The 14362-nt window shown below is 41.1% G+C and overlaps 1 protein-coding gene across 2 annotated transcripts in view; it reads left to right on the forward strand.

The window, feature by feature from the left end:
• Positions 1 to 1146: 1146 nt before the first annotated feature.
• CHODL (chondrolectin) overlaps positions 1147 to 14362 on the forward strand; it is a 161964-nt gene continuing 148748 nt past the window's right edge. Inside the window, exon 1 of one of the 2 annotated variants that reach the window (XM_073670814.1) lies at positions 1147 to 1542. In XM_073670814.1, the coding sequence (XP_073526915.1) occupies positions 1452 to 1542 (91 nt within the window). In that variant the 5' untranslated portion in view covers positions 1147 to 1451. The remainder of the gene's footprint in view (positions 1543 to 14362) is intronic. The other variant, XM_073670813.1, reaches the window with a different exon arrangement.

Genomic DNA, 14362 nt, shown 5'->3' on the forward strand with positions numbered 1-14362 from the left:
GGTGAGATGCAGTACCTCTATGGCGACTGAACCCTCAGGGGTGCCACAAAAACATAAACTGTTGTGATAATGCAGCCAGACTCTGATTTATGCTGACTTGTCAGACAAGACTCATAGGGACCGATTCATTAGGACCCGTGTTGTACATGCCAGTCTTAATGAATGGGGCCACTGTAGTAGGATGAACCTAATTTATTGATAGGCACACACCACTTAAAGAAGCTATCCTTTTTATAATCATATTATATAGCACTGTGTACTTGCAATTGCTCATTTTGCCTTTCTACCCAGATAATGAATCTTTTTTCCATTAGGTCTATGACATCATGTGATTAAAATCTGACTAGCTAAATCCTTCTAAGTTCTATGTAGAAATAGGAGGTCAATTTTCCTGTAGGAGACATGAGCCACTGCAAAATCCCTTGCAGGGGGAAGAGGGAGCAGCAGGGTCGGGAGATGAAGTGGGGAATAATAAATGCAGGGACAAGAGACTTCCTGTTTCTACATAGAAAAAAAGAAGAATTAACTGGGTAGAAAGGCAAAATGAGCAATTGTAAGTACATAGTCCTATATATTATGAAACCTTTGATGGCAGGAGTGCTTCTTTAAGGCTGGGTTCACATTATCACCTGAGCTTCCAGAAGGAACCTCCATCTAAGGTCTGAATTTTTTGCTGATAAGGTGACGGACAACTTAATGGAAACCCATTGAATAATAGTCAGTGGGGTCTTGCAGAATCTGTTTGCGTTCGTCATGTGACTGATGATCCATTTCTGTTTTTTCTGTTCTTGTAGCAGAACAGAACTCAGACCGCCAGTGTGAACCAAGCCTTATATGTAAACTAATAGGTAGGATCCCAATAATTATTTTTGCAGTTGCACTGCCTGCGTCTATGGTGACATGTCCATCTCTGATCCTATGGCTGTACCATAAATGTCTAAAGGATGAAAACTTTGGAACCAATACTTTTCAGTGCAACTAATATAGTTTCTCCCTCCTGCATCCATGTATTGGAGGGAAATGATTCCAAAATATCATTCTACTTCTTTGCACCCTGTAGAAGAACTACAGCTCTGACAACTTGCTTCTACCTCTCAGTGCCAAATCTAGGGTTTGCTATGATCTATTACATAAAGCAAAAGCCTTGGGATTGGCTGCAACAGGATGGAGGGGACAGAAATCAATAGCTCTGGGATGGAGCTGGTTACTGCAGAGTACATCAGGCACTCACAAGCTTTGCTCATTAGAGAACAGGCTGTGCTTAACATGACTTCAAACAGCAAGTGAGCCCAGGCTGCCAGGCACAGGGGATGTGAAGAGACACTGCCAGCTCTGCAGGATCACAGCTCAGGAGGCTGCTTCCCTGCACCCACATTTTTGCCATTTCTACCTGTGCCTTCACAGCTGTATATATATTTTTATTATTATTATTCCTGGACATCTGTGTGATCATGCACCCAATGCTTTACTCAAACACATTCCTAGTGCTGCTCAGTGCCATCCTCTGGGGGCACAGCTGCTCAGATACTCGTGTTGTGAGTGGTAAGTACTGTGCCAGCATGGGCAAACTTTCATGGGTGGTGGGGATTTGTAAGATGCACCTTCTGTCTATGGCTGGAAATGTAGAACTCTTGTAATATGTTTAACTATATATATATATATATATATATATATATATATATATATATATACATATAAATATATAATATATATATATATATATATATATATATGTAAGTTGTTTACCTGCAGTCCTATGTAAAATATGTCATGAATTGTGCTAAATATCAAATTTCTACATTTTTAAAATGTAACTCTGCTGCATCTGTAAAATGTAACTCTGCTGCATCTGTACATAACTTTTATTCCCAGATCCTCATGTTACAATGTTTCTTGATTCTTTGGTGTAACTAGGAAACTGCTACATTCACAATCCCAGAGTCTCTGTATTTGTAGATGGAGCCAAAAAGCTGAATACAAGTTTAGAAACTTTAGAAACTTTATAGTATTTTGGAGCCAATTTGCAGATGTCAAAAAAACTTCTCAAAGTTAAAGCAAAAGTGTCCTGAAAGTAGTGACTATACCTTAACCACATACTATAGGGATTGTTCAGTGGCCATGACTGTAAAAATATGTTAGAGGCTAAGGTGGTATAACAGATTGGAGACCCCAATGCATTATCCCTAGGGGCTCTAACAATGTAGGAAATGACAAGTTCAGCTCTGCCTATTCATCTATTACAATACTTTGTTGTTACAGGACTTTTTATGGCACCAACATAAGGCTCTATTCACACATCAATATTTTTGATCAGTATTTTATCAGCATTTCTATGCCAAATCAAGGAGTGTCTCCAAAACACAGAACAGGTGTAAATTTTGCAACTATAATTTTTTCTTTGTAAGGTTCACTCCTGGTTTGGAAAAAGATGAAAAATACTGACTAAATACTTACATGTGAATGAGGCTTAAGTCATAGCTCTGTATGTAAAAATAACTAAATAGACAGACTGAGGCCAGACTGGTTTTGGCTTACAAATACTGCTGTAAAATACTGAACGTGTGAACGTGGCCTGATAGTCTACCTGTAGATGTCTACCTGTAGCTTACACTCAAATTTAAATTCATTCCCAAAAAGTGTAGAAGGACAGATGTAGCAGTGCTGAGTTATCCTCAGATTTCCAGTAGTGTTGAGTTTGTAATTTGGAATAACTCATTGTGATATTACATATTTATTATTATTACTAACAATTATATTATTAATATTATCAGATTAATGTTATTTGTGGTCTTACATAGGACTGAAGTTTAGCCCAATGAAGTATATTAACCAAGGGATTAAATGCCATATTCAGTTTCAAAATTAAAGGGGAATTCCAGTTACAAGTTTTCTCCTATGCACAGGATTGATGATTACTATTAGATTTGTGGGGATCTGGCCGCTATAGGACTTATGGAGGTAGTCGAGTACAGTGCTCGGTTATTGTGCCCAGTCCTATAGAGATTGAATGGAGCTCCATCGCACATGTGCAATTACTTCTCTATTTTGACACATCAGTAGAAGGGAAGTCACAAGTGTCCCCATTCGGGACATCGCTGGGGGGATTCGGGGGTTGATCTCCCAGAATTAGATATCTATGGATAGATGTTAACTTGTAATTAGTAATAAGTAGTGAAGAGCGCAAGTGCTCGTTACTCGAGTTTGCCGAGGGTGCTCAGGTATGCACCGAGTATCATGGGTGCTCGAGTCCCAACGGCCGCATGTTTCTCTGATGATAGACAGACACAAAACATGCGGTGATTGCCTGACAACCAAGGACAATCCCCGCATGTTTTGTGGCTAAGAGTCGCAAAACATGCGGCCGCGGGGATTCTAACATGTCACTCGAGCACCCGCGATACTCGGTGGGTATCCGAGCACCCTCGGCAAACTTGATTAACGAGCACTGGCGCTCATCACTAGTAATAACTATAATATCCCTTTGAGATAATATCCTGCATAAACAATTTAGTATCTGTGAGTTGGAAGGAAAATTCCGCTCTGCTGCATCTGTAGAAGGAATAATTGATGAGTTACAATGGGTTAATACACTGCAAAACACAGCAGGGCTGTCAAGTGATGTCAGGTTCAGTTTTAAAGTAAATTTGGCAAGTTCATGTGGCTCTGTGCATAATGTACAGGTAAGAGCCGGGCATTGTAATGAGCACTTGGCTATCATTTTAAATTGAGTGGGTGTGGAGATAGGGGCAATGTACCAAAATCTCCATTCTGCAGATCCGTGGGAAAATGGAGCCAAATGACTAAGGACTGTGATGTAGCAACATCTCCAATGCTTTTTGTTACAATTTATATAATCACTTATTTTACACATTTGCTAATAAGTGACTGCAGGTTAGGTCTCCTCACTTGGGAGACGTGTTGCGTCTCTGATACAGGTGGAGTAAAGCGTTACGTCAAGGCTTATTCTGGAACTTGGAGCCATGTAAAATAAAGTTTTACATTGGATGATACTGAATATGTGATAAAGGCAGGCAGGGTATTCAGGTCTTGTAGACCAATATTGGGTAGATATCAGAGCCATAACCATTATTGGGATAGTCCAGACATACATGTGTGTATCTGTATCAGAAGAATTGGTGTTCAGTGGTGAGCAAAGCATTCAAGAAGAGAGGAACAGATCAGGTCCAAGAGGCTTCCTCTCCGTTAAAGGGTTATTCCCCAAAAAATAAGTTATTCCCTATCCAATCACTGGGACCCCCAGCGATTTTGTGATCGGAACCACACATGATGGGCTAGCGAGCCACCGGTTGGAGATACCTGCCCTAAGGAGTCTTGCACTGGTGCCTGCTATCCATCCACAGAAAAGTAATGATGGCATAGTACTTATCAATGGAAGAAAATATGATTTTGAGAAAAAAGAAAGACTGCTCAGCTCAAGTATTAAAAGTAGGATGTTCCATAATGTCTAGAATTGAAAATTGGATGATATATCTAGGTGTTATTGAAATAGAAAAAAAATGTACCTCCTTTTGCCTTCAATTTCACGCAGAGGAAGGTTTTGCAGCATACTATATCGTAGTGCTCCCCAACTCCGGTCCTCAAGAGCCACCAACAGATCATGTTTTCAGGACTTCCTTAGTATTGTCCAGGTGATAATTCCATGGTGGCTGGAATGGCTGGTGGTGCAATGGTTGATGGCTCTTGAGGACTCTAGTTGGGGAAAAGTTCTATATCAGGTCCTATATCAGGAGCTCGAGGAGCGTAGCAATATTTTCAGGAGCTACATAGTCTCAGTGAAATGGCTCCGTGTCAGTGAAACTAATCAGAAATTTCCTAAAATGATGTAGAACACACCTCAGTCTCTGTAACATTGTTTCGACTTCCTCTAAGATTTGTCACCATTTATCCTGTCTCCTGCTTTTGTAAAGTGTTAGAACGCCTACTGGGGTACAGGCTGAAACTAAACCCCAGTTACAGTAAATTGGCACACGTGGTAAAAAAAACTGTATAAGTGTAGTCAAGAGACCCCCAATACAAAATGCGTAACAAGGTCTTGTGTCTCCCTGTGTGGCAAAATGCATTAACTCAGGCGCCAGGGTCACTTTAAATGCTAATTTTGCACCACTTCTAACTTTTTTCCTGGCCCCCTAGACAAAAGTTTCTTAAGTTGTCAAGTACAGTGGGTTGACCCTTTGTCAGTAAGTTTATGTATGGGAACCCTCAGTTTACAATGTAAAGGTTTCCTCTTAATTTTAATGTGCCCCAAGTGAATGTTTGTACCTTGTGTTACCGAACAGATAGGGGGCGATTCATACACGTTTTTACATCAAAATGCAGCTGTAAGAAAAAAAATTGTGCATATCGCAAACTATTCACATCACTTCGAAACAGCTCTGCCCAATCTGGGCGAATCGTGCGCGGCTATACCCGACTGTCAAACTCAGCAAAAGTCCTGCCATTAGTTATGCCAGAAATAACATGTGTGTCTCTGACTACAGCATTTCTGGTGAGAGGCACAAACCACGGAGAAGATGTGACAAACTCACTAAGTGGTGTGCTTTGCGCATCATACTGCACTAAGCCCTTCACTGCAACTAGAGGATAAAGTCCAGTCTCGATGAATTGGTTCCAGAGTGCACACTACACCTACTAAAAATAAAAGTGCAAGTTGTCCATATTTAATAATAATCATTTTATTTATATAGAGCCACCTTGTTTTACAGACATTATCATCACTGTCCCCATTGGGGCTCACAATCTACATTCCCTATAAGTATGTCTTTGGAGTGTGGGAGGAAACTGGAGGAAACCCACACAAACACTGGGAGAACATACAAACTGCTTGCAGATGTTCTCCTTGGTGGGATTTGAACCCAGGACCACAGCACTGCAAAGCAACAGTGCTAACCACTGAGCCACTGTGCTGCCCATATTTCATAAACATCCCTATGTCTCTGTCTATGTGCACATCTCTTCTTGTAGAAGACACATTCTCTTGATTGGTAATGGGGAGATACCGTGAAGAATGTTCCTGTATCCCACCCACACTTAAAGGGAATCTGTCAGTGGGATCAACCTTCCTTAAGCCGTCATAGAAAGTTGAACAAAACTGATAAGTTGAAATCTGCAATCGGATGTCCTATTCCAGAAAAATCCATGTTTTTCTTAATATGGTAATGAGGTGTTAAGATCTATGGGCCGGACATAGATCTCCCTGAGAATCTGCCTCCAGAGCTTGTTGTAAATGAAAGGAGGAGTTACCAGATAACAAGGTATCATTTTATTCATCTTCCTCTGACCTGAATGCCCATATAGATGGCTTAGGGGGCGTTGATCCTTCTGACAGATTCCCTTTAAAGGGAGGTTTTTGCTATGTAATCTACCAGCACCATGAGATAGGGACAGAGACCCTGATTCCAGCGATGTATTACTTAGTTTACTGGGTGCAGCAGTTATGATAGAATCACAGTTTTATCTGCAGATCTGGCGGAGGTCAGATGTTGATCTGTGCATAACCGGCCCAAACCACTGATTGGCAGCTCTCTGTGTACATTGTATAGTGACAGAAATCTTCTGAGGGCGTGGTTGGATTACCCTACACGTGCCAAGTTGTCCTGTAATGATAATCTCTTGTTCATAAAATGCTGATTGTATTGAAACAGCAAAACACAGTCCAGTAAGTCACACATTGCTGCAATCACGGACTCTGCTCCTACATTATGGTGATCTCAAATTACATAGCAAAAACCTGATGACAGATTCCTTTTAAGGCCAGGGTCACACTACCGTACAACATGGCCGAGTGCTATGCGATAAAAAATCGGATAGCACTCGGCCCAGTGTTATTCTATGGGGCTGCTCAGATCAGCGATTATTTTCTCATGCCGATTTGGCATCAGAGAACAATCACAGCATGTTGCGATTTGCAGAGAGACTCGATTCACTCGCATCCATATGAGTCTATGGGTGTGAGTGAAACATCGGACTGCACTCGGATGTCATCCCAGTGCAGTCCGATATACGGCGAGTCAGGCCATGGAAGAGATGGAAAAATTACTTTCTCCGTCTCCTCCGCAGCTGTGCTGTGATTCTCTCATGCAAAAAGATCGTCTCACAGTAGCTGACACTCGGCTCCCACTCGCAGCAGAGCAGGAGCTGAGGGTCATTAGCATATCGCATCCCATGCTCTCGCACCCAATACCATGCGCTGGTGTAAAATAGCTAAAATGTGAAATAGAAGTACTGCTTGCACCTTGGTGTTTTGGCTGCAGCGGTGATTGCACATTGACAATGCACATCATCACTGTAGCAAATCACTGCGCTCAGCTCCCTGTGCTGCACCTGCAACCAAAAACACATCATATTGCACTTGGACCAGTGCTAGGTTATGGGGCTATGCACATGTCCGATTTTTTCCTCGGACCGAGCTGATTATTTTCATTCACTTGGCCGTGCAAGTCAATGAGTGGGTGGAAATCATCTGACTGCACTCGGATGACATCTAACGGAATGGAGAAGATGGAGACATTTTGTCCTCCTTCTCCCCACAGTGTACTTGTCATGGCGGTGACTTGGCAGCCTTCCTAGCGCCGCTTTGTTCACCATGCGTTTTTTCCTTATGTCTGGACATCTCGCTGAGGCTCCTTCATGCAGCACTGCTGCACCTGCATGTGGCTTCCATCTAGCCTTAGCTGGACGTGGCCAGTAACCCTGCTGTGTCCTGAAGAGAATAGCTTTGCATGGAGTAACCCCTGCTAGCATGGTCTATATCAGACAGGTCCACCTACCACTCCCTGCCTGAATGTTGGCTTCTAGCCTGTTAGTTCAGCCAGAGACCTGTTTGTGCATTGTCTGTTTGCTTCTCCTGTTATTGGCCCGGCTTGCTTACCCATCCTGTCTGACCTCTAGTCTCCACTCTTAACCCCGGCTATTCATACTGATCCTGTGCTGCCTGCCCTGACCTCGGACCGACTGACTTTGCTTTGTCTTTGCCCTCCTGTAAGGCACCTCTGATCCTCCGATCAGCTACTGCAGGCCCGGGGACTGCCCTGGGGTGGTACCTGTCGGCTAGCTGTGGCCAAGTCTGTCCTCACCACCAGAGGCACTAGGGAACACCAGGTAGTCACTTAGTCACACCCCTCCAGGGTAAGCCTGGCCCATGGTGCAGTGGGTCCACACCCACCAGTGTTACGTTCGCTCTGCATCATAAGGCTATGTTCACACACGTTGCTAATTCTGCTGCAAATCTGCTGACAACTTTTCACTGGCAGGAAAACAGCTGTTTCAAAAATGAAGGTTTTGCTGCATTTTTTTATGCATTTTTGATGCGTTTTTTCACTGTCCTTCTGTCTCTATTCATGCATATACAAAAAGTTCTGTGGAATAAAAAAATCATTCTGGTTTTGGCATATTGGGGTGCGGGTGAATTGTTCAGGAATCGTTTAGACTCTGGCAATGCATTGAGTTTGTAGGACACTATTTGCTTTCACACTATGGGGTCTGCCATTCAGCTGCATAGGCATTGTTCAATTTCACACCTCCCTGGGCCACAGGTATTGTTCGATCTCACAGTTAGGTCAGCTAATGTTTACACTGTACACCTCACTAATTTATTAAAACTCTCAATACAAACAACCATCTCAGTGACCAAGACAAGATGGTTAAATCACAAAATAGAACCCATATTTTGGCATCAAAAACACTGAAAAAACGCTGAAAAAAATGTAGCTGCGTTTTTTGATGCATTTTTTCAGTGTTTTTTTCACCACTTATTACTTCCTGCGGGTGAAAAAACATTGAAGCAAGTGACACGCTCTATTTTCCAAAAACGGAAGCAAGGCAGAAAATATGCTGCAAACAAAAAGCAACATGTGTGAACAAAGAATTCTGGTTTCTCATACACTTTGCTGGTACTGCAAGACGCAGCTGAAAATGTGCATAAAAATGTGCAAAATACGCAGCAAAACACAACGTGTGTGAACATAGCGTTACAGTGCTCCGATTTTCTCATCAGAGAGTCGGATCACACTATGCTAACACTCATCTCACACTCTGATCAAAGTGTCATTTGCATGTTCAACCCGATTCTCTTGGATGGGAGAATCTACAGTTGTCTGCAACTGCCTTAAGGCCACGGCCCCACTATCAGAATTTGTTCAGTATTTGGTCAGTATTTTTTCTCAGGAGTGTGAGCCAAAACCAGGTGACAAATGATATAATAGAAACAAGTCACCAATTCTGCATTTATCACCCACTCCTGGTTTTGTCTCCCACTCCTGAGAAAAAGTACTGACCGAATACTGACCAAATACTGATAGTGGGGCCGTGGCCTTATGCGGAGCTTCAATTGCAGTCTAGCGAACTGTCATTTAGCAAGCTGTGTCGCCTCATTCTCTACTAATACTTACATGGCTACTTTTCCAGTCTGACTTCTCTTCCTCTGTATAACTGACGTCCCTCTCTGCACTTGGTTCACTCAGTCATTCTTCCCATGCTAGGCACCATTGCTCTCCACCTTACTTCAGCTGCCTCCCTCAGTACTAACTGCAAAGTTTTTCTTACTTTCCACTGCACTAAAATTTTATAGTGTAGCATTGCAGTTTATTGTAAAGGATATTGAGAGAGAGAGAAGACTTTTTAAAGACAAAAATATAAAAAATGTTTTTTTTTAAATCATCCCCCTTTTCCCAGTTCAAAAATAAAGAAATATAAAAAAAGTAAACAATTTTGATGAAAGGGTTATATTCGAGAATATAGCGTTAATTAACCTATATGCTTAAGAGAGGAAAAAAATCAAAACATCAGGATTACTGTTTTTGGGTAAATGCACCTCATACACCTAAAAAAAAATGCAGAAAAAGCAATCAAATGTACTCCAATATGGTGTCAATAAAAACATCAGCTTGCCACGCAAACAAACCACGCAAGCAACAAACCCTCAGACAGTTAGATTGGTGGAGAAATTAAAAAGAGTTGCATACTTCTGCAAGTGGTGACGAGTGTTGAGCGAATTTGTTCGGCATTTCAAATTCGGGTTCGTGTTGGAATTCCGACTTGTTTGCACCAAAAAATCAGCTCCGCCCATGAAAATCCCTGACTTGCCACGCTGTCACACAGATAACATCTTCACAACAGTGTGGCAAATCAGGGATGTTTATGGGTGGAGCCGATTTTTGATTCTTCAGAATTAATTCATATGTCACCCTAATACAAACAATGCTCAAAGATATCAGTCACTGTACACAATAACTAGAGACACTATGTAATGATGGATGGTGCTATACTTACTGAGGGAGGACACTGCAAAATAATGGAGGGTGCTATACACAATAAGGGAGGAAGCTGTAATAACAGACACCACTATACCTATTAAGGGAGAACATTATATAATATTAGACATCGCTATACATAGTAAGGGTGAAAACTACTGTGACAGTACTAAAAATAATAAGGAAGAGACTATGTAATAGTAAATGACACTGTACATGAAAAAGCAAATTATTTCACCATGAACTACAATACTGCAAAACCACCATTTGACCTGAAAAAAAGTGTGTAACACTCTGAAGTTTCCTAGGACTGTATTTAAACTCTTTTAAGATCTTTAAAGAAGTTGTCCACTACTTTTACATTGATCGGTCGGGGTACCGCACGCGGCACCCCCGGCGATCAGCTGTTATCGGTGCCGGTGGCAGGACCCGCCGGCTGGAAGTGCTCACCTGCGGGGCTCCTCCGTCAAGTGGTAGTGGCCACCACGGTGTACTGCACATCCACCTCCCATTAAATTATATAGGGCATCAATGTAAAAGTAGTGGACAACCCCTTTAACACAAAGATGGCAAAACAATGTCACAGTGATGTTATCATAGAAACGGGTGGTAAACGCTAGTAACTAACAGCTCTTTTAATCACACAGTGCAATGGCAGACTTATCATGTTTTTAAAATAAAAAACATGGTCAAAATGTATCCTTCTTAGTCATTTGTAATCAGACAGACTGTTCTTTGCAGAACACTGATATAAACTGATGGTGTTGCTGTCAGAGGTAACATTATCCTGCAGAGAATGACATGAGTGATGTGCCACATATTCCATAACATCCTATGCTCCCCACTAATGTGCTTGCCTGAGGCAAAGGAGGCCAATTATGAACTGTGTTTGGTAGTACGTCAGTCTGGACATCTGGTACTAGTGGTAGTGCTTCTGCTGTTGCTAATGGCTCCTACATTCTTAGTGTGGTATGTTTTTTTACTTTTACACTACCTCGGCATGTACAATTCAATGTCTATATTTACAACTTTTTTATTTACTTTTTTTGATATATATTTTTCTGCGTAATAATTCAGTATAACCTGAGTTTTCATCATTTAATCCTCTGTTCTTTCTGGGATTTTCGGTCCACTGGGCAGTTATCAATGATTGACAGCTTTCTTTGTATAAGTGTGTATACAGAGATCTCTGTTAGTCACTCATAGGACCACCCACTGGACCAGAAATCCCAGAAAGTGCCGAGGTTTAAATGATAAAAACACTGGTAAGGGCACTGCCCCACTATCAGTATTTGGTCAGTATTTTTTCTCAGGAGTGGGAGCCAAAATCTGGAGTGGGTGATGAATGCAGAATTGGTGACTTGTTTCTATTATACCATTTCTCTGATTGTGCCTCACCTTGTTTTGGCTCCCACTATTGAGAAAAAATACTGACTGATAGTGGGGTCGTGGCCTAATACTGAATGTTTTCTCACAAAACTGTTTATTAATCCACTCAGCTCCCCCTGCTCTATAACGTGAGGTCTGTAGATTGGACCGCATTTTCATGGTGACAGGTGACATTTAAATGTCTCGAATATGGGAAATTTCCTTTTGTATTCTTAAACAAACAATTATTCACCCTTTCACAAAAGGATTGCACAGGAAGCATAGAAGCTCAGTACAATTGCTTGTGACAAGCAGACATGCTATTTTTGACTAACAGTGACATCAGAATTTTTTTCGGCAACATATATTGTGCTCCCCTTGCTGCTGCTTTCGAGTACATTAAGAATGAAATAAAAATGTGTCACTGTAAATGAACTGCAGTAGGACAAATGCCAGCAACAGCATATCACTGATCAATCATGCTGATTCTGATACCACTGCTGCTAGCATGTCTCCTATCTCTTTCTCTCATGTGAAACTTTAATATTAATAGATTACTACTCTCATCTTCACTGCTGAAATTGTTTACCACATTGTTGTCTGAAGTATTTGTCCAATTCTTTAGGGCTTTCCATTCCTATCTCTATTGTTGAGCTATGTGCTCTGATGTACTCTCAGTATTCTAAATCACCCTGAATTAGCTGCTGCATTCCCTGCCTTGGCTTTTGTACAGTTTGTTATAGTTCTTCTGATTTCCTGCACTATACCTTGTAATGTGATAAAATGTTGGTTAGAATTTTTTTGATGATTCACTAAAATCGAAACACAAAATTGTTTGAAATGCCCAGGACCTGCAAATGTTATGAAATTTGACTCAAAGTCAATTTACAGTGGATCGATTTGATTATCTTGAAGGCACTGTAAATAATAATGAAAGAGACTATGCAGTAATGAACAGCATTATATAATAATTTTTGCGGTATACATAATAAGGAAGAACACTGTAATAATGGAAGGCATTTCACTGTGTGCAGAATTATTAGGCAAGTTGTATTTTAGAGGATTATTTTTATTATTGATCAACAACTATGTTCTCAATCAACCCAAAAGAGTCATAAATATCCAAACTTAATATTTTTGGAAGTTGGAGTGGGCTTTTTTCGATTTCGCTATCTTAGGTGGATATCTGTTTGTGCAGGTAACTATTACTGTGCAGAATTATTAGGCAACTTAATAAAAGCCAAATATAATCCCATCTCACTTGTTTATTTTCACCAGGTAAACCAATATCAGTGCTCAAAATTTAGAAATAAACATTTTTGATATGCCAAAACAAAAACCAAAAAAAATAGTGATCAATATAGCCACCTTTCTTTATGATGACACTCAACAGCCTTCTATCCATAGATTCTGTCAGTTGCTTGATCTGTTTTCGATCAACATTGTGTGCAGCAGCCACCACTGCCTTCCAAACACTGTTCCGAGAGGTGTACTGTTTTCCCTCCCTGTAGATCTCACATTTTATGATGGACCACGAGTTCTCTATGGGGTTCAGATCAGGTGAACAAGTGGGCCATGTTATTATTTTTTCTTTTTTTAGACCTTTACTGGCCAGCCACGCTGTGGAGTAGTTGGATGCATGTGATGGAGCATTGTCCTGCATGAAAATCATGTTTTTCTTGAATGATACCGACTTCTTCCTGTACCACTGCTTGAAGAAGTTGTCTTCCAGAAACTGGCAGTAGGTCTGGGAGTTGAGCTTCACTCCATCCTCAACCCGAAAAGGTCCCACAAGTTCATCTTTGATGATACCAGCCCATACCAGTACCCCACCTCCACCTTGCTGGCGTCTGAGTCGGAGTGGAGCTCTCTGCCCTTTACTGATCCAGCCTCTGGCCCATCCATCTGGCCCATCAAGAGTCACTCTCATTTCATCAGTCCATAAAACCTTTGAAAAATCAGTCTTAAGATATTTCTTGGCCCATTCTTGACATTTTATTTTATGTTTCTTGTTCAAAGGTGGTCGTTTTTCAGCCTTCCTTACCTTGGCCATGTCCCTGAGTATCGCACACCTTGTGCTTTTTGATACTCTAGTAATGTTGCAGCTCTGAAATATGGCAAAACTGGTGGCGAATGGCATCTTGGCAGCTTCTCGCTTGATTTTCCTCAATTGATAGGCAGTTATTTTGCGCCTTTTTTGGCTAACACGCTTCTTGCGACCCTGTTGGCTATTTGCCATGAAACGCTTGATTGTTCGGTGATCACGCTTGAAAAGTTTGGAAAATTCAAGACTGCTGCATCCCTCTGCAAGACATCTCACAATTTTGGACTTTTCAGAGCCCGTAAAATCTCTCTTCTGACCCATTTTGCCAAAGGAAAGGAAGTTGCCTAATAATTAAGCACACCTTATATAGGGTGTTGATGTCATTAGTCAACACCCCTCCTCATTACAGAGATGCACATCACCAGATTTACTTCATTGGTAGTTGGCTCTCAAGCCTATGCAGCTTGGAGTAGGACAACATGTATAAAAAGTATCATGTGATCAAAATACTCATTTGCCTAATAATTCTGCACACAGTGTATACATAATAAGTGAGAAGTGAGAACTTATGTTACTATGTAATAATGGATGGTGCTATACATAAATGTGAGGATACTATGTAATAAGGTATGGCACTATACATAAAAAGTGAGAATACTATGTAATGAGGGGCATCATTATA

This window comes from Phyllobates terribilis, unplaced genomic scaffold (assembly GCF_046119375.1).
Source record: "Phyllobates terribilis strain yellow unplaced genomic scaffold, ASM4611937v1 Scaffold_2__4_contigs__length_985480577, whole genome shotgun sequence".
Classification (NCBI taxonomy): domain Eukaryota; kingdom Metazoa; phylum Chordata; class Amphibia; order Anura; family Dendrobatidae; genus Phyllobates; species Phyllobates terribilis.